Genomic DNA, 23033 nt, shown 5'->3' on the forward strand with positions numbered 1-23033 from the left:
AAGCTCCATTCCAAATGCAAAACAAATCAATGGATTTTTATTTTATTTTGCTTTTTAAAATTATAAACTTTTTGTTTTGAAGTAATTTTAGACTTACGGAAGAGTTGCAAAGTGGTTCAGAGAATTCCCATATAAGCTTCCCCCAGCTTCCCCTAATGGTAACACCTTATGTCACCATGGTACATTAACCAAAACTAAGAAATTAACATGACCAAAGAATTTTAATATAAAAAAGTACAATAAATTCATTGTTATGGTTTCAGGTTCCACATCACAACTAACCTACTACCACTTGCTTGAGTTTTAGTATAGTATCAAAGAAGATTATTGATAAATACCTGTAAAACTGTTAATTTTTCTCTTTTCTTGTTTTCCAACTATATACCTGTGTGAAGTCAAAATTTTTTTATATACTTCAACTAACATTACGGATCGGAACAGAGCAAATACAGAAGCAGATATGAAAATCCAGCTGCTTTCTATTAGCTGGACATTATAAATAGATTTGAAAAAAATATAAAACATGGCCACTCTTCCAATTAGATTTTTTTTGTTTTAGAATATTTAGTTGTTTCATAAAAATGTTATATAAGTTAGTATGGAATGAATTTGCCATTATTTTAAATAAATAAATATTAAAATTTTTCTCAGTTTTAATTTTGAATGTGGTAAATATTGACAGATATAACCCATATGAACAAAAACTCTTTGATATACTCAATATTTTTAAAGAATGTAAAGGGGTTCTGAGAGCAAATTATTTGATGACCATTGCCCTAATATACGTTGAATGTAGTGAGTTAACTTTCCTACAATGCATGTAGACTAGTACTATCTTTATATACCATCCTTGGGAGAACTCAGAAAAATCATTATTCAAATTACATTTTATAGGGTTTATTTCTCTCACAGGACCCCAGTAGAGAAAGATTGTTCTAAACACTAATACATTAATAGAAGTAAGATATATTGAACTGTGATTAGCAGATAACCCCTCTGTAGATGTTAGCTGTTATTATTGCTTTTATTAATTGTTGAAATCATTTGACAGTTATGTGTATTCAAATATCTTCTCTCAGTTGGTGTTTGATTTTAATTGTTTTTATGGGGTGTTTTGTTGTGTAGAAATTTTAAGCTTTATGCTGTATTCAAATTTATCAACATTGTCTCTTATACAACATGATTGTCCTTTATTCTTTCTATGTCTTGTAGAAGAAATTCTTCCCTTCCCCAAGGTTATAATGATATGCTTTTATATTTTCCTCTAAAAGTTTCTAAGTTTCCAAGTATTCCTTTTCACAAACTCCTGAAACCAGTCTTTTCAACATCACCAGTGACGTCCACGTTGCTGAATCCAGTGGTCAATTCTGTCTTCATCCCGTCCACCACCAGCAGCCTTTGACATGGTTGATCTCTCCTTAATTCCTGAAATTCTTTCTCCCCTGGGCTTCTGGGATGTCACTCTTGCTCGGTTGTTCTGCCTCACAGACCTCTTTGCCCTTGCCTCCTTTGGGGGTCGTCCTCCTCTCTAAGTGTTGGAGGGTCCGAGGCTTCCATCCAGGGACCTCTTCTCTTTTCTACCTGTTCTCACTCTCTACCTGCTCTTAACCAGTTTTGTGGCTTTAAATATCTATACACTGATGACTCCAAACCTTTATATCTGAGTTCCAGCCTCTCCTCTGAACTCTGTTTTATTCAGCTGCCTATTGGATGTCCAAGAAGCACCTCAAACTCACATTGGCCGAAACAGAAACAGTGATTTCTCTAAGCTGTTTCTTCATGTTGCCCATTGCAGTACATACACCATTCACTTGGCTGCTTAAGCTGAAACCTTGGAGTTTTCTTGTTCTCTTTCTTTCACAATACATATCCAAAATTTAAGCAAATATTGCTTTTTCCTTCAGAATAAATCCTAAATCTTAACCACGTTGTACCTCCTCCACCAGCACCACCTGAGTCCAAGAAAACGATGGTCTTTCACCTGAACTATCACAGATGCTAACTCGCTTACAGGCTTTCTTGACCCCATCTGTTTTCCACAAAACAGAGAGAGTAAGCATTTTGAAATGCAAATGACATTATGTCACTTTCCCCACCCTCCCCCTCTCATGGCTTCCCATCTCACTCAGAATAAACTCCCCAGTCCTCACCATAGCCGAATGCCAGCACGCTGGGCTGCTGCTGCCTCTCCAACCTCACTTCCAGTCCTCCTGCCCGCCCTCTCGACTGCAGCCACAACAGCCTCCTTGCTGTTTCTTGAACTTGCCAAGCACATTACCAGCACCTGGCTTCAATAATGATCCCATTCAGGCCCCTGTGTCACCTGGAGAACTTTTATTCCCCTTCACCCTGTAGGAGTCCCATTCCTGGTGACCACTCTTTGCTTCGAGACCCACATGGAAGCCTTGAGTTTCACACTTATGTTTGATACAGACTCCAGAGAGGTATATCTTATATTTCTATGCATTTTTTCTTGTTATTTTGTATCTATTATTGCTATGTGTTTGGAAAAAAGAGATATCTTCATGGGGACATCAAAAAGAAAAGCCTTTAAGCCTATAATTTTCTTTTGTGCTCACTGTTACCTGTGCACATATTTTTTTTGCTTCATTTTCCTCCCTGCATAATGTGTAATTTCAGTTTTGATTTCCTCTAAGATTCATGGGTTAGCTAGGAGATATTTTCTTGATTATACATCAGTTAAGATTTTTAATGGTTATTATCCCCCATTGAGTTCTAATTTTTGTATTATTATTAAAGAATATGGCCTATATAATTTTTCTCATAATTGCAAGATCAAAAGGAAAAAATATATTCTCAACGTTTAAGGAATAAAGTTCTGTAGTTGTTAAATGAAATTTATTGACTATATTATTCAAATCCTCTATATTACTAATTTTTAAAATCTATTTTAAAACCCACTTCTGAAACAAATACGGTAAAACTTCCCCCCCATGAGTATATACATTTTCAAATTCTCCTTGAGTTGTTAGGAGTTTTTTTTTTTATGCAGTTGTCTGCTATGTTGTATGTTGTATAAAGTTTTATGACTGTTATATCTTCTTTGTGGGTTGCATCTTTTATTATCACATAATATTTTTCTTTGTCTTGTTTAATACATTGTCCTTGAATTTGCTTTGTCTGACACTGCCACTTCTGCTTTCTTTTTGCTTGCCTTTGCACAGTCTGTTGTTACCTAGCTCTTTATTTTTTAACCTTTTTCTTTTTTTCTTGGTGAGAAAGATTGGCCCTGAACTAACATCTGTGCCCATCTTTCTCTATTTTGTATGTGGGATGCCGCCACAGAATGGCTTGATAAGCGGTGTGTCAGTCCGTGCCCGGGATTCGAACCTGTGAACCCTGGGCCGCTGAAGCAGAGTGCACGAACTTAACTACTATGCCACCGGGCCAGCCCCTACCTTTTTCTTTTTTTAATGTGTGTTTTATTGAGATAATACATAGTTGGATTTTATTTTTTAGCCACATCTGACAGTCTCAGATTTTTAATAGGGGAATTAATTCTGTTCATATTTTTGTGTTAACAAATATACTTAAGGTTTAGAGCTTCAGTGTTATTTTGTGTTTGTTATCTTTACCAGTTGGGATGTGCTTGACCATAAGTAACAGAATACACGACTAAGAGTTGCTTAATTAAATAAATCCTTTGTATTATATTCTCATAGTTCATTTAATAATTATAGAACTTTATTCCTTGAAGTGCTGTATTTTTCTCAAATGACAAGAAATCTGGAGGTGTACTTCGAGGGGCACTATTGGCTTAGCCACTCGACAAGATCATTGAGGCTCCATCTCCTTCTGTCTTTCTGCTTACTCATCCTTAGCTTTTGTGGCTTTCTTCCTCATGGTTGCAAAAGCCTTCCAACAACTCCTGCGATCACTTCTTCATTGCAGGAGGAAGAAGGAGGTGAGGTAAAAGAGCAAAGGTGAAGGGGTTTCTCCTAAGGAGTTTTCACTTTTAGTTTGGAGAAGGAAAGCCCTTCCCTGGGACTTCTGCCTACATCCACTTCGTCAAGAATGGGGACATCCGGTCACTCCTAGACTGATCACTTGCCAACGAGAATAATATTACGTGATGGGTTTAGAACAATTTTATTTGTCCTTTGAGGCTGGGGTGGAAACTTGCCTCTCCTGAAACTGAGGGATCTCTGTTGTTCCCTGAACAAATTGGAGTTTTCTGATCAGGGAGGAAAGTGGGCTGGAATGGATGGTGGGTAGGTAACTGCAGTGTCTGCTGTAACAGCTACATATTTTTGTTCTTTTTTCTTTTCCCTTTTCATATTTTTGCAGGATTGGTAAGCCTCTCAGTATTCCCTTTCCCCCACTATTAATTTGGAAGTTTTATAATTCTAACAGTGGTTGCCTCCTTGTTTCTATCTAATCATAATTAAACCTGTGTGTATCTATAACTATACTGCTTTTAACATGCTAAAAAATAACAGTGTCCTCCTATATTAGTCAGGGGAATTAATGCTGCCTTCTGCAATAGATAAACCCTGGAATTTCAGTGGATTAATACAAGGAAGGTTTATTTCCTGATTACACCACAGTTTGATGTGGATGGGGTAGCTGTTGTGTGGCTTGCTTTGAAACACTGACTCATGGATCAGAACGCTTTTCTCTTGCAATTCCACCATCTTGGAGTCACCTATTTCCAGCTGGGTGGATGAGACACAGAATGTGGAAACGGCACACCAACTGCAAAAGCCTCAGCCTGAAAGTGGTACAGTCACTTCCCCCGACATCCACAGACTAGAATTCAGTCATATGGCCCCATGGAACTGGAGGGAAGCTGAGAGAAGTAGTCATCTGGTGCGCTCAGGGAGAGGAAATGGGGTGCTGGACACAGCATGCTCGCTGTGACAGACTGTCATTCTGGTCACCCACACATTTGATTCTTCTCCTCCATATGAATACACTCACCACCTGCTTAAGGGGGACACTCTCATGTCTCATTCAGTCACTGCATCCAGCCCAAAGTCCACAGTCTGCAAGGCTTCTGCATTAGTCTCTATAAAGTCTGTATGTGGCTGAAAAGACAGATCATCTAAACACCCCTCACCCCTTTAAGAGTCAACGTGCAGCGGTGGAGCAGGGTCAGTATACCCACCGCGGAAAAGAAGGAGGGTGCGCACCCCACTCAGGCACTAGTCTAGAGCACTGTGACGTCCCCTGCCTGGCAGTGAAGGGACGGCCTTGACCAGATGCTGACTGGCCCTCGAGGGGCTCCTCCTGTTCACTGTTCCCTGGGCCTCATCTGAATGAGTGTTGAGGATCACGCTTTCCTTGGACCAGCATAGCCTTTGAAACCTGCCTCCTGTTCATTGAGGTTGGGTACCCGAGGGCTGTTTAAGTCTTGAACAATCAAAGGCTTTTTTTAGTCCAGACTGAAAACCTCAGGAGGCTTCTGATGTGTTTGCTTCCCAGTAACAACAGCTAAAATTCTTTTCAGGACATATTCCACAAATTGACTGTACTTCTGCAACTCTTTACCCCATGTCTCTGCCTTTCAACTGAAGGACATCTACCTTAGGCTCTTTGAAAATAGTTGTGAGAGATCACACTCAATGTGTTTGCATTAGCCAGGCTCTGCTGAGGAGCAGAGACAAAGATGGGATTAAATACACTAGGGTTTTGTTAAGGAAATACCTGTGAGAGAAAGAGGGCAGAGAGCTGGCGGAGTCTGGGAGAGCCATCACACCGAGACGCAGGTCTGACCTTGAGTGAAGGAGCCGGGAAGGAAGGTTGGATGGAGGTGTTGTAGCAGCCATGCAGTCCACGGAAGGTCTGCCAAGGCCTCAGGGAAGCTGTCCATCAGAGAATCCCGTGTCTCCCAGGAGCGAACCTGCCACGCTCAGTCTGAGGCTGGGTGCCACCTCTGAAAGCCCGGCCTTGGGCGAACCCCGGAGCAGGGAGCTGGAGTACTCAGTCATTGTGCTCCCTGTGGTTGGATGTCTGCGCAGCACATCCTCATGGCCGCCATGGTGCTCTCTGCCCTAGGTCACCTGACTCACTTTGGAAGTTTTACTGGGCTCTGTCATGCAAAACCTTTAAAAATCCCATCTCTTGCAATTTGGGCCCTAGAAAGAGGTGTTTTTTCCAAGCCTACAAAGTCCCAAATTTCTGTATTCTCTCTATTCTCTTTCATTTCTACTTGCAAAGCACTCAATTCTTTCTTGAACTCATTTCTTTCTCTTAAAACCTTGCCAAACACAGCTGCTAGCAACCAACACACAGTGCCCACGTTCTATTTTCCAATCTCCTCCCTTAGAGTGACAAGTTCAGAAGGCATGAAGGTGTCTGCCTTTTAGGTTGGTGTCTGACAATTTTACCAAATGTTTTGCTCCTGCGTCTCATGGATCTCCAGCCATTCAGCCTGCTAAACCTTACTCACGGGCCAACTGCTAAGGCAATGACACAGTTTATGTTTCTGTCTCAGTAGTACCCCACTTTGCGGATAGATTTCCATTTTAGTCATGGTATCATGGAATCTCTTGCAGTAGGCAAACTGAAAAATCTCAGCGTCTTCACGCAACAGGGGTTTGTTTCTTGCTCATGTTACAGCTGATGGAGGTCAGGCAGCCGCCCAGGGCCTTCATCTTGCAACTCCACCGTTTCCAATTCCTTGTTTCCAGACAGCAGATGGGGAAGAGAGAAAGAGAGAGAGAAGGCTCAGGGCTCCTAACTGGCTTGGCCCCGGAGCCACACGGTCACTCCTTCAGACAGTGCTGCTCTGTGTCTGGTGTTCTGTGCTGCAGGCCTCCAGCTGCGGCCGCCAGTGCCGGCCCTGGACACCTGCTCCAGCAGGCTGACTTGGCTGCTGCACTGCTCACTAGAGGCAGTGGCAGGGAGAGAGTGCAGGCCCATGTCTCTCTGGGATCCTTTCTGTAGATGTCAGCGTTCCGCAGAGTGATGTGAGGCTGTGCACCAGCCCACCGGGGTCATTCCTTACTAATGAGAACTGGGGCCTGTTTCTTTTCCTCCCTCATTCCTCCTCCTGCTGTGAGGCAGCGAGCGACAAGCACATCCAGTGGCTCCAGGGGGCGGACGGCGAGGTCTGGGTCTGGATCATGGGAGAAGGCCCCGGCGACAAGCCCTACGAGGAGCTCTCCGAGCAGCTGATGGCGGAGCGGGCGCGGCTGCAGGCGCAGAGGGAGGCCGAGGAGCTCTGGTGAGCGGCGGGTGCGGGGGCCCGGACGCGCGGCCTGGGGTGCCGCCCGCTCCCCTCCCCGCGAGCGTGGTCGCTGTGAGCATTTCTGCCGCAAACCTTTTCCCCGCTTTAATGATGGCCGTCAGGCAATTGGCTGTAAAAGATAGCAGTGACTGGTTGACAGTGTCTGTCTTGGTCGTTTCATTTCTCTGTTGGCGAAGTCCTCGCAGTCACTCCGTTGGACGTGACGGAAGTCTCAGCCCTCCTAACGGTGCGCACAGCGAGGGTGCGGGTGGTGCTGGTCTGCAGTCAGCAGCGTCTCCTCCCGCGGCCACGACACCGACGCGTCCTCGGGCTGGCGGGGGCGGCCGCCCTGGAGCGCTGGGTGCCCCCGCCGCGCCGCGGAGGGCTGCCCGGCCTGCAGACGCCCCTCGTGGAGCCGGACGAGTGCGCGGGACGTGCCGGCCACACACGGAATAAAATCGGTTATTTGCACAGCATCACCATGAATCTACATACACACGTTTTAAATGTATTCAAATATTTTGTATTTCGCTATAAAGTCTTTAATTTTGTTATTCATTTTTTTCATGTTTCATTATGTCCTTTTTAATTAATGTCCCTCTTTTGTTTTTCCAGATTTTATCTTTTACGGCAAATTGCCTTACGGCCAATTAGTTATGTGGAAAAGATGCTTCCAGCAAAGATGCTTGTGGGGAAACTACCCAGACCCCTTGGGGTGGGTCTGAGCTGGAGGACAGGGGTGGGTGGAGGGAGCAGGTACAGGCGGCTGGCCGGCTGGTTTGCCCTCTGCTGAGATCAGGTGACCCAGCATCAGGGTCTTGCCTCAGATGGACCTTGAGGGTTGGAATCCTGGCTCCACCAATGAGAAGTGAGCTGAACTGGGGCCTCAGTTTTCACATCTGTGGTGTGGGCCTCACAATGCCCTTCTCCATGGGCAGAATTCAGATTCACCGAGATGGTACATACAGAGATTTCGTGTTTCCCTCAGGGGGTTGCCCTCGGGACAGGAGAGCCTTCACTTCCTTATCTGCTTGTCCTTCTCCTGTTACCTGCAGTTTTCATACAAGATGGACAGTGGAGCCCCCAGTGAGACTTGGAGTCGGACTTCTTTCATAAACAACTTTCAACATTTTTTTGCCAAACTTAGAAATCCATATAAAATTTACTCCAACATTTTCCACCCAGTTTTTAATGATAGTGTTATTTTGTTTTTGTGAGGAAGATCAGCCCTGAGCTAACATCCAATGCCAATCCTCCTCTTTTTGCTGAGGAAGACTGGCCTTGGGCTAACATCCGTGCCCATCTTCCTCCACTTTATATGGGACGCCACCACAGCATGGCTTGCCAAGAGGTGTGTTGGTCCATGCTCAGGATTGAACCTGCGAACCCTGGGCCAATGAAGTGGAGCGAGTGAACTTAACCACTATGCCACCAGGCCGGCCCCTGATGATAGTGTTTTAATTGTAAAATTGTAACAACAACCCACACTCACCACCTAAGATGACCTGGGTGAGCATTTAGGCAACACATGCTTTGTAAACTGCTTTATTCACATCTTGATAAATTGATTAATGTAGATCCACAACATCATTTAAGATTACTGTATTCCATTACATGAGAAACCCAACTTACTGGTCCTGTTAGTGGACATTTAGGTTCTTTGCCATTTTTTATGTTATTAAAATCCTCTGATAAACATCTTCTACCTACACTTTTGTAAACTTGAGTGAGAAATGGGATTTCTGACTCTTTTTGCCTGGGTTCCAGAACAGTTTGACTGATCTACACCCCCATACAGGAGAGTGCCTATTTCTCCTTACTTTTGCCAACATTCAATTTATTTAATTTTTTTTTTTTTACTTTTTTTTTTGCTGAGGAAGTTTCGCCCTGAGCTAACATCTATGCCAATCTTCCTTTATTTTGTTTGTGGGTTGCTGCCACAGCATGGCTTGGTGAGAGGTGTGTAGATCTGCACTCGGGATCATAAACTGTGAACCCCAGACCACCGAAGCAGAGTGCATGAACTTAAGCACTACACTACTGGGCTGCCCAGTTCCTAGTTTCTGTTTGAAGTTCTGTTGTTATGTGGTCCTTCAGTTTCCCATAGGAGCTTATACCTGCTGCTGTTCTCTTGCAAGGAGACAGAAGGAGGCAGAGATCACCAAGAAGTTCCGGGATGCTCTGGCCAATGAGAAAGCCCGGATCTTCGCGGAGAAGTGGAAAGTGGAGATAAAGGACCGGAAGGCTGCAAAAGTTTTGGAGGAGCGCATCCATGAGGAATTCAAGGTGAGCCAGTGCATGAGGCATCTGTGTGTGGCCATCTGCTCTAGCTCCCACGCCTCTGGGCATGATCTCAAGTTTGGACCAGTCCTTGGCCATTGATTGGTACTGAGTGCTTTATGAGAACAGAAATCTGTCATGTCTGAGCAGGAAGGAATTTGACACATCATTTGGGCTAATTTGCTTCTCATTGTACAGATAAGGAAACTGAGGGTCAGACAGAGGAGGAGACTTGCCAAGACCACACGTAATTAAGGACAAAGCCTGGATCAGAACTCAGGGCTTCTGCCTCCCAAACCAAGTGTCCTGAAAGGAGGCCTGGAAAGTGCTGAGTTTGTGGTCAGACCATCCTGGGATACAGTTCCAGCTCTACTGCTTACTGCTGTATGACCCTGGGAAGCTTGCTGAACTTCTCTGAGCCTTCACTTTCTTGTTTGTAATATTAGTGTAATAACAACACCCACCTGGAGGTTTCTGGGGGGTTCAAGGAGATGAAAAAATGCACATTTTCTAGTCCTGGATAGGGAGTTGTTGGTAATCTTGCACAGTTTTTTTTTTTTTTTTAACAGCTGTAAATGCACTGGCCACCCAATCCCAGACATTCACAATAACTTATATACACCTATGTGGTTCTATTTTTTGGTCTTTTGTAAGTTTATTGTTTTATTTAAGTGCTCCACATTTCTTTTCTAGTTAAACCTTTGGTTTAATATTTTTTGTTGCTATTGTGAATGAGATTGTTCTCATTACTTTAAAACCTGTTGCATTCTGGGAGAGTTTGGAGCTGGTAAAGGCGGTTTACAGTCCTCTGCTAGGAAGGTTAGGTTGCCTGAAAAAAATTTTTTTTGTGGTCCCTATTTTGAGATTTTTTTTTGTTTTGACTACAGAAATAATACATTTTTTGGGGGTAGAAAAGTCAGAAAATACATACAAGCAAAAAGAAGAAAATAATAATTGTACTGAATTCCAACAATTGTATTATTTTGTGAATTGTATATTAATGGCATTTGCCTATTTTTGAGTTTTTAAGACCTTTTTTCCCCCCCCATAATGATTAGGTAGTGAGGACATTGGCCCCTTAAGATCATATCTGTTGGAAATATTTTTCACAGTGATGTTGTTTTTTCTTAATTTTGGTTATGGTGCTTTTGGATGTACAGAAGATTAAAATTTTTATTAGCCAACTATATCAATCTTTATTATTTGTTTCATGCTTAGAAAGATCTGTGCCACTACAAGCATATAAAAATACTAATTTACAGTTTTTTGTATCTCTCTCATGACTTTATTTCTTTGCACTTAATTTTCCTTCACTTTGGTGTGTGTTGTGACAACAGGGCTCTGACTTTCTTTTCTTCCAGACGGTTCGCCAGTGGCCCCACATCATGTGTTATGTAGTCCGGCTTCTCTCCTCTCATTGGACTTGCTGCCTTCATTCTTACTTCTGAATCTCTTCCTGGATTTTTCTTCTTTGACTGGTTATTCCTGAGCCAGATTTACTTATTATTGTAGCTTTAAAATAAATCTTTTATTTATTTTTTTATTTTATTTTATTTTATTTTATTTTATAAACATCTGTGAAGGTAAGAACCTGTCATTGCTCTTCATTTCCAAAATGTCCTTGGCTCATCTTGTCCGTTTTTTCCAGCTAGAGCTACATACGAATTATTTTGTCACTCTCCTCCTCCCCTCGACAACAAAAACACCACATGGTGATTTTCACTGGAATTGCCTCAATATTATAGCTGTATTTGTGGAAGCTGGACATTTTTACAATAGTGAATCAATAAATCTTCTTGTTCAGGAATATGGTATGTTCTTCCTGTTAGTCAAGCTTATTTTTGTCTTTGATAAAGTTTTTTTTTTTTTTTTACACCTGCAAATGCACTAGCCACCCAATCCCAAACATTCACAATAACTTATATATACCTATGTGCTTCTATTTTTTTGGGTTTTGTAAATTTATTGTTTTTTTAAGTGCTCCATATTTCTTTTTTATTTAAACCTTAGGTTTAATATTTTTTCTTGCTCTTGTGAAGGTATTTATTTATTCTCATTACTTTAAAACCTATTGCAATTGCTAGTTATATATTTATACAGTTATTTTATTTATTGATCTCCTTATTTAACTTTCCCTGAGTTATATATTTTTTTGGAGATTCTATTGCATTTTTATTTATTTATTTTTCTTCCCCTCAAAGCCCCAGTAGATAGTTGTATGTCATAGTTGCACATCCTTCTAGTTGCTGTATGTGGGACGCGGCCTCAGCATGGCCAGAGAAGCGGTGCGTCGGTGCGCGCCCGGGATCCGAACCTGGGCCGCCAGCAGCGGAGCGCACGCACTTAACCGCTAAGCCACGGGGCCAGCCCTCTATTGCATTTTTAAATGAAGCGATATTTACTCTCAAAACATTTTATTGGGAAAGAATTTCAAACTTGTAGAAAAGTTGAAAGGAAAATAAAATGAATATATTCATATTCTCATATATTCTCCACTTAAATTCACCAATTATTAATATTTTGCCATATTTGCATTCTCTCTTTCCTCCTCTCTCTTTCTCTCTATATATGTATATAGACACATACATATACATGTGTATACTTTTTTGTTGCTTTTTTTTGATTGAGGTCATAATAGCATAGAACAATGTGAAATTTCAGTTGTACATTATTATTTGTCAGTCACCATATAAATGCGCCCCTTCACCCCTTGTGCCCATTCCCCAACCCGCTTCCCCCTGGTAATCACTAATCTGTTCTCCCTGTCCGTGTGTTAGTTTATCTTCCACATATGAGTGAAATCATATGGTCTTTGTCTTTCTCTGTCTGGCTTATTTTGCTTAACATAATACCCTCAAGGTCATCCAGTTGTTGTGAATGGGACAATTTTGTTCTTTTTTATGGCTGAGTACTATTCTGTTGTATATATATCACATCTTCTTTATCCTTCATCAGCTGATGGGCACTTCAGTTGCTTCCACTTCTTGGCTATTGTGAATAATGCTGCAGTGAACATGGCGGGGCATAAGTCTCTTTGAATTGTTGATTTCAATTCTTTGGATAAATACCTAGTAGTGGGATACCTGGGTCATCTGGTATTTCTATTTTTAATTTTTTGAGGAATCTCCATACTGTTTTCCATAGTAGCTGCACCAGTTTGCACTCCACCAGCAGAGTATGAGGGTTCCCTTTTCTCCACATCCTCTCCAACATTTTTTATTTTTTGTCTTGGTGATTATAGCCATTCTAATGAGTGTAAAGTAATATCTTAGTGTAGTTTTGATTTGCATTTCCCTGATAGTTTATGATGTTGAACATCTTTTCCTGTGCCTATTTGCCATCTGTATATCTTCTTTGGAAAAATGTCTGTTCATATCCTCTGCCCATTTTTTTTTTAATAATTTTATTTATTTATTCCCGCCCCCCCCAAAGACCCAGTAGATAGTTGTATGTCACAGCTGCACATCCTTCCAGTTGCTGTATGTGGGACGCCGCCTCAGCATGGCCGGAGAAGTGGTGCGTCGGTGCGCGCCCAGGATCCGAACCCGGGCCGCCAGCAGCGGAGCACGCTCACTCAACCGCCAAGCCACGGGGCCGGCCCAGTACCATGCTGTTTTGATTACTATAGCTTTGTACTATATTTTGAAGTTAGGAATTGTGATGCCTCCAGTTTTGTTCTTTTTTCTCAGGATTGCTTTAGCTATTTGGGGTCTTCTGTTGCCCCATATGAATTTTAGGATTGTTTGTTCTATTTCTGTGAAGAACGTCATTGGAATTATTATTGGGATTGCATTGAATCTGTAGATTGCTTTAGGTAGTATGGACATTTTAACTATATTTATTCTTCCAATCCATGTGCAGGGTATATCTTTCCATTTCTTTATGTCATCATCGATTTCTTTCAGTAATGTCTTATAGTTTTCATTGTAAAGTTCTTTCACCTCCTTGGTTAAATTTATTCCTAGACATTTTATTCTTTTTGTTGTAATTGTAAGTGGGATTGTATTCGTGAGTTCTCTTTCTGTTAGTTCGTTATTAGAGTATAGAAATGCGACTGATTTTTGTAAGTTGATTTTGTACCCGGCAACTTTGCTGTAAGTTGGTTGATGGTAAGATGATTTTGGTGTAGTTGTTGATTATTTCTAATAGTTTCTGGATGGATTCTTTAGGGTTTTCTATGTATAAAATCGTGTCATCTGCAAACAGTGAGAATTTCACTTCTTCATTGCCTATTTGGATTCCTTTTAGTCCCTCTATTTGCTTAATTGCTTTGGCTCTATATATAAAATTGTGTCATCTGCAAACAGTGAGAATTTCACTTCTTCGTTGCCTATTTGGATTCCTTTTATTCCCTTTTTTTGCTTAATTGCTCTGGCCGAAACCTCCAGTACTGTATTGGATAAGAGTAGTGATACTGGGTACACAGGTTTTCTTCCTATTCTCAGAGGGATGGCTTTCAGTTTCTCCCCATTGAGTATGTTTTTGGCTGTGGGTTTGTCATATATGGCCTTTATTATGTTGAGGTACTTTCCTTCTATAACCATTTTATTGAGAGTTTTTATCATAAATGGATGTTGGATCTTGTCAAATGCTTTCTCTGCATCTATTGAGATGATCATGTGGTTTTTATTCCTCATTTTGTTAATGTGGTGTATCACATTGATTGATTCGTGGATGTTGAACCATTGCTGCATCCCTGGTATAAATCCCACTTGATCATGGTATATGATATTTTTAATGTATTGTTGTATTCAGTTTGCCAATATTTTGTTGAGGATTTTTGCATCTATGTTCATCAGGGATATTGGCCTGCAATTTTCCTTGTTTGTGTTGTCATTGTCTGGCTTTGGTATCGGTGTGATGTTGGCCTCATAAAATGTGTTAGGAAATGTTCCATCTTCTTCAACTTTTTGGAATAGTTTGAGAAGGATAAGTATTAAATCTTCTTTGAATGTTTGGTAGAATTCTCCAGAGAAGCCATCTGGTCCTGGACTTTTATTTTTGGGGAGATTTTTGATTACTGTTTCAATCTCTTTACTTGTGATTGGTCTATTCAGATTCTCTATTTCTTCTTGATTGAGTTTTGGGAGGTTGTATGAGTCTAAGAATTTATCCATTTCTTCTAGATTGTCCAATATGTTGGCATATAGTTTTTCATAGTATTATCTTAAAATCCTTTGTATTTCTGTGGTATCCATTGTAATTTCTCCTCTTTCATTTCTAGTTTTATTTATTTGAGCCTTCTCTCTTTTTTTCTTGGTGAGTCTGGCTAAGAGTTTGTCAATTTTGTTTATCTTCTCGAAGAAACAGCTCTTTGTTTCATTGATCCTTTCTTTGGTTCCTTTAGTCTACTTTTCATTTATTTCTGCTCTAATTTTTATTATTTCCCTCCTTCTGCTGACTTTGGGCTTTGTTAGTTCTTTTTCTATTTTTGTTAGGTGTAGTTTAAGATTGCTTATTTGAGATTTTTCTTGTTTGTTAATGTGGGCCTGTATTGCTATGAATTTTACTCTCAGGACTGCTTTTACTGCATCCCATATGAGTTGGTATGGTGTATTTTCATTTTCATTTGTCTCCAGATATTTTTTGATTTCTCCTTTAATTTCTTCAATGATCTATTGGTTGTTCAGTAGCATGCTGTTTAGTCTTTACATATGTCACTTTCGCAGCTTTTTTCTTATAGTTGATTTCTAGTTTCATAGCATTATGGTCAGAAAAGATGCTTGATATGATTTCAATCTTTTTAAATTTATTGAGGCTTGCCTCATTTCCCAACATATGGTCTATCCTTGAGAATGGTCCATGTGCACTTGAGAAGAATGTGTATTCTGCTGTTTTTGGATGGAATGTTCTATATATATCTGTTAAGTCCATCTGTTCTAGTTTTTCATTTAAATCCACCATTTCCTTGTTGATTTTCTGTCTGGATGATCTAACCATTGATGTAAGTGGAGTGTTAAGGTCCCCTACTATTATTGTGTTGTTGTTAATTTCTCCATTTAGGTTTGTTAATAGTTGCTTTATGTTCTTTGGTGCTCCTGCATTGGGTGCATATATATTGATAAGTGTTATGTCCTCTTGGTGGAGTGTCCCTTTTATCATTATATACTGCCCCTCTTTGTCTCTCCTTGCCTGTTTTATCTTGAAGTGTACTTTCTGATATAAGTATGCCAACACCTGCTTTCTTTTCTTTGCCGTTAGCTTGGAGCATTGTCTTCCATCCCTTCACTCTGAGCCCGTGTTTGTCTTTAGAGCTGAGATGTGTTTCCTGGAGGCAACATATTGTTAGGTCTTGTGTTTTTGATCCATTCTGCCACTCTGTGTCTTTTGATTGGAGAATTCAATCCATTTACATTTAGAATGATTAATGATATATGAGGGCATAATGTTGCCATTTTGTCACTCGTTTTCCAGTTGTTCTGTATTTCCCTTGTTTCTCGTCCCATGTATTTCAGACTACCAGTTCAGTTTGATAGTTCTCTATGATGGTTTTCTCTTTATTTATCATTTGTGTCTATGTTCTGATTATTTCTTTAGTGGTTACCATGAGGTTTGTATAAAATACTCATAGATGAGATAGTCCATTGTCTGGTAGCCTCTTATTTCCTCAGTCTAAGCCAATTCCATCCCTTTCCTCTTCCCCTTCTAAGTTATTATTGTCACAATTTATTCCATCTTGTGTTGTGAGTTTGTGGTTAAATGATAAGATTATATTTATTTTTGATGTTTTTGTTTCCTTTATCTTTAATGTTATAATTAAGTGTTTGCTAACCTGTTCTGATAGAGAGCTGCAATTTTCTGATTTTGTCTACCGGTTTATCTCCTTGCTCAAGGCTTTGTAAACCCTTTGTTTTTTTCTTCAGGTATGAGGGCCTTCTTGATCATTTCTTGTAAGGGGGGTCTTGTGGCGATGAACTCCCTTAGCTTTTGTTTATCTGGGAAAGTTATTTTTCCATAATATCTGAAGGATATTTTCACTGGATAGAGTATTCTTGGCCGAAAATTTTTGTTTTTCAGAATTTTGAATATATCATTCCAGTCTCTCCTAGCATGTAAGGTTTCTGCTGAGAAATCCGCTGAAAGCCTGATAGGGGTTCCTTTGTATGTTATTTTCTTCTGCCTTGCTGCCCTTAATATTTTTTCTTTGTCATTGACTTTTGCCAGTTTTACTACTATATGCCTTGGAGAAAGTCTTTTTATATTGCTATAATTAGTAGTTCTGTTAGCTTCTTTTACTTGTATTTCCAGCTCCTTCCCCAGGTTTGGGAAGTTCTCAGCTATTATTTCTTTGACCAAGCTTTCTGCTCCATTATCCTGCTTCTCCCTCTGGAATACCTACAATTCTTATGTTGCATTTCCTAATTGAGTCAGATATTTCTCACAGAAATTCTTCATTTCCTTTTAGTCTTAGTTCTCTCTCCTCCTTCATCTGAAGCATTTCTATATTTCTGTCCTCCAGATTGCTAATTCTGTCCTTCATAATAGCAGCTCTGTTATTCAAGAGATCCAGATTTTTCTTTATCTCATCCATTTTTTTCATTTCCAACATTTCTGATTAGTTTTCCATTATAGTTTCAATCTCTTTTTTGAAGAATTCCCTCTGTTCATTAATTTTATTCCTGATTTCATTGAACTGTCTATCTGTATTTTCCTGTAACTCATTACTTTTTTTATGATAGCTGTTTTGAATTCTCTGTCATTTAGATTGTAAATTTCTGTGCCTTCAGGATGGATTTCTGGGTGCTTGTCATTTTCCTTCTGGTCTGGAGTATTAATATATTTCTTCATACAGTTTAATGGCATGAATTAGTGCCTTTGCATAGTGATGGTATCTGGTTGCAGATTCCACCTGCCACCACTGGGGGGGTATCAAGAGCTGTGTATTCTGAGCCGACCGTGATCTCTGGCGTCTGTGCCAGTCCTTAGAATCTATGCTGACAGGCCCCATCTGCAATTTCTGGCTTGCTCGCTCACAGCTGCTATTTTTCTAACGTATGTGTGGGCGCTCTGGCCAACTGGCTGAGCTGGAGCACCGGGCAGGGAGAGGGGCAGTTTCTTTTGTGAGTGTGAACCCAGGGCCAGTATTGCTCTTCCCTCACTATCTGCTATCCTGGGGTGCTGGCTTGATGAAGACACCCCCACAATAGCTTAGCGTCCTCTGTGTGGGGCTTTCCCGTGGGCTGTGAGGGAACCTGGAGAGCGAAGGTGTTCCTGTGCAGAGCTGCGCCTCCCCTCTCTCCTCTCAGAGCTATGCACAGTCCTGCGCCCTGGGCCACTGCTGGGGAGGGAAAGGAGCTCCCCTTACCTCTTTCCACTTCCTCTGGGGGTTCCAGCACCTCCACCTTCAGATGTGTGGCTGTGTGGGTCTCTTAGATGTCTTTTGTGTTGTGTGAATGTCCTCTGTTGGCATATGAATGTCCTTTTCCTTGAATTTTAGGGGGAAGAGTCTAAGGGAAGAGCTCACTCTACCTTGAGGCTGATATCACTCCCCAAACGGTTGTTGTTTTAAGCCACTAAATTTTCTGGTAATTTGTTGTTGCTCAGATAACGGAAACAGTTTCAATGAAGTGTTTTATGCATTGGGTTAGAGATTGGCTTAGACAATTTTTACTCTGCCTTTCAACACCAAGATTCTAATATATGCAAGTCTTGCATGCAGCGGTGTGCCAACAACATTAATTTAATTTAGTACTTTTTTTTTTCCTGAGAACCTAAGTGCAGGTTGTTTGGGGGAGGGTGGTAGTGGTAGCAATAAACACCCTGCTCTCAGAAAGCTGACAGGATTGCAAACTGGGGCAGCCACTATGGAAAACAGTATGGAAATTCCTCAAAAAATTAAAAATAGAAATAGCGTATGATTCAGCTATCCCACTACTGGGTATTTATACACAGAACATGAAATAGACAATTCAAAGAGATGTATGCACCCCTATGTTCATCACAGCATAATTCACAGTAGGTAAGACATGGAAGCAACCCAAGTGCCCATCAAAGGACGAATGGATAAAGAAGATGTGGTGTGTGTGTATATATATATATAAAATGGAATACTACTCAGCCATAAAAAAGACAAAATTGTGCCATTTGTGACATGGATGGACTTTGAGGGTATGGTGCTAAGTGAAATAAGTCAGACAGGGAAAGACAAACACCATATGATTTCACTCATATGGAAGATAAACAAACACATGGATAGGAGAACAGATTAATGGTTACCAGAGGGGAAGAGGGTGGGGGGAGGGCAAATGGATAAAGGGCCACATATGTATGGTGATGGATAAAAACTAGACTATTGGTGGTGAACACGATGTAGTCTATACAGAAACTGATAAATAATAATGTACATCTGAAATTTATACAATGTTATAAGCCAATATGATCTCAAGAAAAAAAAAGCTTACAGGGTGCTGGGGAGAGAAAGATGACTCTATGAGCAACCCTCAGCCCAACCACACCCTAGGGGCTGCAGTGGAGGACAAAGGAGTTCCTCTAGGAATCTGGGCATGAGCAAAGACAGGAAATAGAAGGCATATATGTGGACCGATGAATGATCTGCTGGGGGAAAGAAAAAAGTACATGATGGGTGGAGCCAGACATAAACCTGGAAAGGTAGGCTGTGGAGCCCTTGGATGAAGCTACATTAAAGAGGTGGACTATTCTCTGTGGGCAAAGCAGAGCTGTGAGGATCTAGCTACAGAAGGACATGGTTGGATCAAGTTTTATGAGGATAGCTGGTGGTGATGGTGTGGTTCAAGTGATGCAAGTTTTGAGGCAGGGAAAGGCCAGTTGAGATTTTTGCAATGGTTGAGATTTTTGCCATGGTCTAAGTGGGAAATGATGAGTCTGTGACTGAGAAGAGAGAGAAGGGATGGACATAGAGAAGTGGTGGTGGTGAAATCAGCATGGCTTGGCATCAGTTAGGTGTTGGGATGAGGGAAAGCAAAGGGCAATGGCATCTGAGCCCTAGGTGGAGGGATGAGTAGATGGCACCACCCTCTTGCCATGGAGAGCTGGGAAGGAGGTGCTGTCTTGGAGGAAAGAGAATGTACTTGGACTGGCTGTGCTGAGGTTTTGTTTTTTTTTTTACCACTCAGAACTGAGTGGAGAGAAGGGCTGGGGCCTGGGAGAGAGGGGAGAACGTGGGAGAGAAGCCTGGTGGCGGAGGGAGGTTGGCTGGGCTCACTTCGGGCAGCCTGTGTTGAGGATGTAGGCAGCTTCTGCGAATTCTCCTGGTCATAGGAAAGATAATAGTGAAAATTCCTTGTAGAAAACAGGGGGAAAACATCCCAGAATCTTATGTAGGGTTAAAGAGGGAACTTCAAATTAGAAGATACAGACAGCTGGAAACCTGTTTTTAAAAACTACTCTGTTGTGGCTGGCACCATTTGAATGTAATTTACATGCATATAAAAGTGTTCCTTTAGAAAAAAGGAGATCAGGGGCCAGATAAAATTTGCATTTCTTTTCTGCTTTCATAACTCATAAGACTGCTTTTGGATGTTTCTTCCTCTGCTTAAGATGGCAGAACGGGGGCAGTAAGGATCCTGCTCTCTCCCTCTGCCTCAGGTCCTGTGACCTTCCTTCTCCACCTCCAAGTCTCCCTCCCCCTCCCACCTCCTTCCAGGTTCCTTGATAAGGAACAGACACAGTTGTCACAGCTGATACAGTGAAGTTGTCCTTTGATTTTTCTCCATTTTCTATTCAAGGCCGCTCTCTTTTTGTTTTTTCTCTTTTAAGGTCGGGGCTCATTTTGGCCGCTTAGTGACATCCTCTTCAACTATAGAAACTATCGTTACTTTATTCCCAATAACGTTACAAGTGGTGGGAAAACCTCCCACTTTTCAACTTTCTCTTGAAAATTGTAGACTTTATCTGTGTTTCTCTTGGACAAGATTGGCATCAACAAGACGACATAATGTGTTTTACCCTTTCCTGTCATGGATCATCACAAACCCTGTCTTATCTTCATCTGTTAATTAGTTCACCTACTCGTCTGGTTAGCGTTTATGGAGCACCTTCTGTATGCTAGGCCTTTGCTGGGAACTGGTGATGGAGGAATGAATGACATAGGCCTGGCCCTTTTGGAGAGCGTCTTCTCACAAAGCACAGTGGTATTATTGGGACCAGGCTAACAACAAAAATGACTGAGCCTTCCAGGAAAAAGCAGCTGTCTCGGTGATATTTTCCATGAGGGTGAGGCAGACTTGGGCTTCTGTGGGCTCCTGTGGTGTGCTGTTACTAATGGTTTACCAGGAGAAGGAGGATTGAGTAAGGTGGCCAGCTCAGAGGGCTTTAGGCTTGCCAGAAAAAGGCAATCGACTCCTATGGTAGAAGTGGGTATTCATATGTCTGCCTTTAGGCTGCATTGGCCTGTGGGTGCTAAATATAAGAAGGATGAGCTTTTCTCTTGTGATCACAGATGGGTCAAAGGATTTGAATAGTAGCAACAACAATGAGAGTTTCTAGGCAATTTCTGCTGAGGGTTGATCATTTTAGCAAAACCATGGAGAGAAAGATGCACTACTCTTTATTGTAGTTGCAAAATGTTTTCTTTTGTGGTCCCCATCCCTGTGAAGAGCTTGCCTGTGTCACAGTAAGTGGCCGGTTATTTTCCTTTGAGATGGAGGTGGCTGCAGGCTTATGGCTCCCTGGGTGTTGTCTCACTCTCAGGGGAAGAGGATGGAGTGAACAGAGGAGCTGCTGTGTATTCATTTATTTGTATATTTATTTGGGAGTAGTAATTTTTTGCCCAACTTTATTGAGATGTAATTGACAAATAAAAATTGTATGTAAGATGTACAATGTGATATTTTGATATATATATACACATTGTGAAGTGATTACCACAATCAAGCTAATTAACGTATCTCTCACCTTACTTAGTTACCTTTTTTTTTGTGGTATGAACACTTATGATTTACTCTCTTAGCAAATTTCAAGCCTACAATACAGTATTAACTATAGTCTTCATGCTGTACATTAGATCTCCAGAATTTATTCATCTTGCATAACTGAAACTTCATGCCTTTTCACTGAACACAAACTAAGTGTCTGTTGACAGATAAAGGGATAAAGAAAATGTGGTATATGTATATACCACACACACATATATATATACAATGGAATATTATTCAGTCTTAAAGATGAAGGAAATCCTGCCATTTGTGACAACATGGATGAACTTAGAGGACATTATGCTAAGTGAAGTAAGCCAGACAGAGAAAGACAAATACTGCATGATCTCACTTATATGTGGAATCTAACAAAGCTGAACTTGTAGAAGCAGAGAGTAGAGAAGAGAGAGTGGTGGTTGCCAGAGGTTGGGGTTTTGGGGAAGTGGGTTCTGCCATTTAACTTGCTGCTTCATGGTATCCACAGCGGGTTGGAGTAGGAACACTGCATTGTACCTTGAGGCAGGCGGTCAAATGCTGCTTATCCCCTGTACACCAGTCAGGGGATAAGTAGGGTTGCAGCCTCTTTGTTAAGGGCTGAACTGTGACCCCCTAAAATACATGTGATGAAGTCCTAAACCCTAGTATCTCAGAATGTAACTGTATTTGGAGATGAGGTCTTTAAAGAGGAAATTAAGTTAAAAAGAGGTATTTAGGGTGGGCCCTAATTCAGTATGACTGGTGTCCTTATAAGAAGAGGAAATTTGGACACAGACATGTGTGAACACAGAGGAAAGACCATGCCCATGTGAAGACACAGGGAGAAGATGACCATCTACAGGCTAAGGAGAGAGCCCTCAGGAGAAACCAATGCTGCCCACACCTTGATCTTAGAATTCTGGGTTCTAGAACTATGGGACAGTAAATGTCTGTTGTTTAAGTCTCCCGGTCTATGATACTTTGTTATGGAACTGTAGGAGAAGAGAGACAATTGACCCTCACCCCTTTCCCGCTGGTTCTTATGGCTGGTCAAATAATTAAGAAGGCAGGTTAGCAGGAGAAAATAAAATAAAGTTTAATAACATGTATTGTACGTGGGAGAAACCCAGGAAAACTGAGCAACTCGCCATAAGGGCCAAAGTTGCCACCTTAAATACCATCTTCAGCTCAAGACAAAGGAGGATGTGGGGGTAGTGGTTTGGGACTTCAAAGGGGAGGAAGACGATTCACCTGGAGACAGAAAAGCAAATGTTTGTTAGACAACTGTTTGCTGGGCCATCTATAGAGGATGTGGCTCAAGAGACAGAATTTTCATAAGATGGGCTTGTTGGTGCCTTTCTTATCACACCTATTTCACATTATACTATAGTTATCTTATGGTATTAGCTCCTTCCTAGAACAGGCCTTCTTTGTTAAATTCTTTTAGGCAATTTGGGGGAAGGCCAAATGTTCTTCCTGAGTCTTCTGAGCCTTTATTGTCTTCAGCTCGAAATAACTGCATTCCAGAGTGGTGCATCTTGGGGCGGCCTGCCCTGAGCCCATCAGCAGCCTGATCAAGCTAGTACACTCCTAATCTGCATAAGGGAGTAGGAACAGGGGATCGAAGCCCCTATGGCTCTGACAGGCCTTGCCCTTTTGTGTTTTTCCTGAGACCTGCTCCTGCCTGGAAG

General features: G+C 41.3%; 1 protein-coding gene across 2 annotated transcripts in view; it reads left to right on the forward strand.

Annotated features, from left to right (window-relative positions):
• The window catches only part of SH2D4B (SH2 domain containing 4B), a 98650-nt gene that overhangs the window by 25406 nt on the left and 50211 nt on the right, over positions 1 to 23033 (forward strand). For both annotated transcript variants that reach the window (XM_058542789.1, XM_058542791.1), the window contains exons 2-3: positions 7026 to 7189; positions 9331 to 9478. In XM_058542789.1, the coding sequence (XP_058398772.1) occupies positions 7026 to 7189; positions 9331 to 9478 (312 nt within the window). The remainder of the gene's footprint in view (positions 1 to 7025; positions 7190 to 9330; positions 9479 to 23033) is intronic.

The sequence above is a fragment of the Diceros bicornis genome, chromosome 6 (assembly GCF_020826845.1).
Source record: "Diceros bicornis minor isolate mBicDic1 chromosome 6, mDicBic1.mat.cur, whole genome shotgun sequence".
NCBI lineage: Eukaryota > Metazoa > Chordata > Mammalia > Perissodactyla > Rhinocerotidae > Diceros > Diceros bicornis.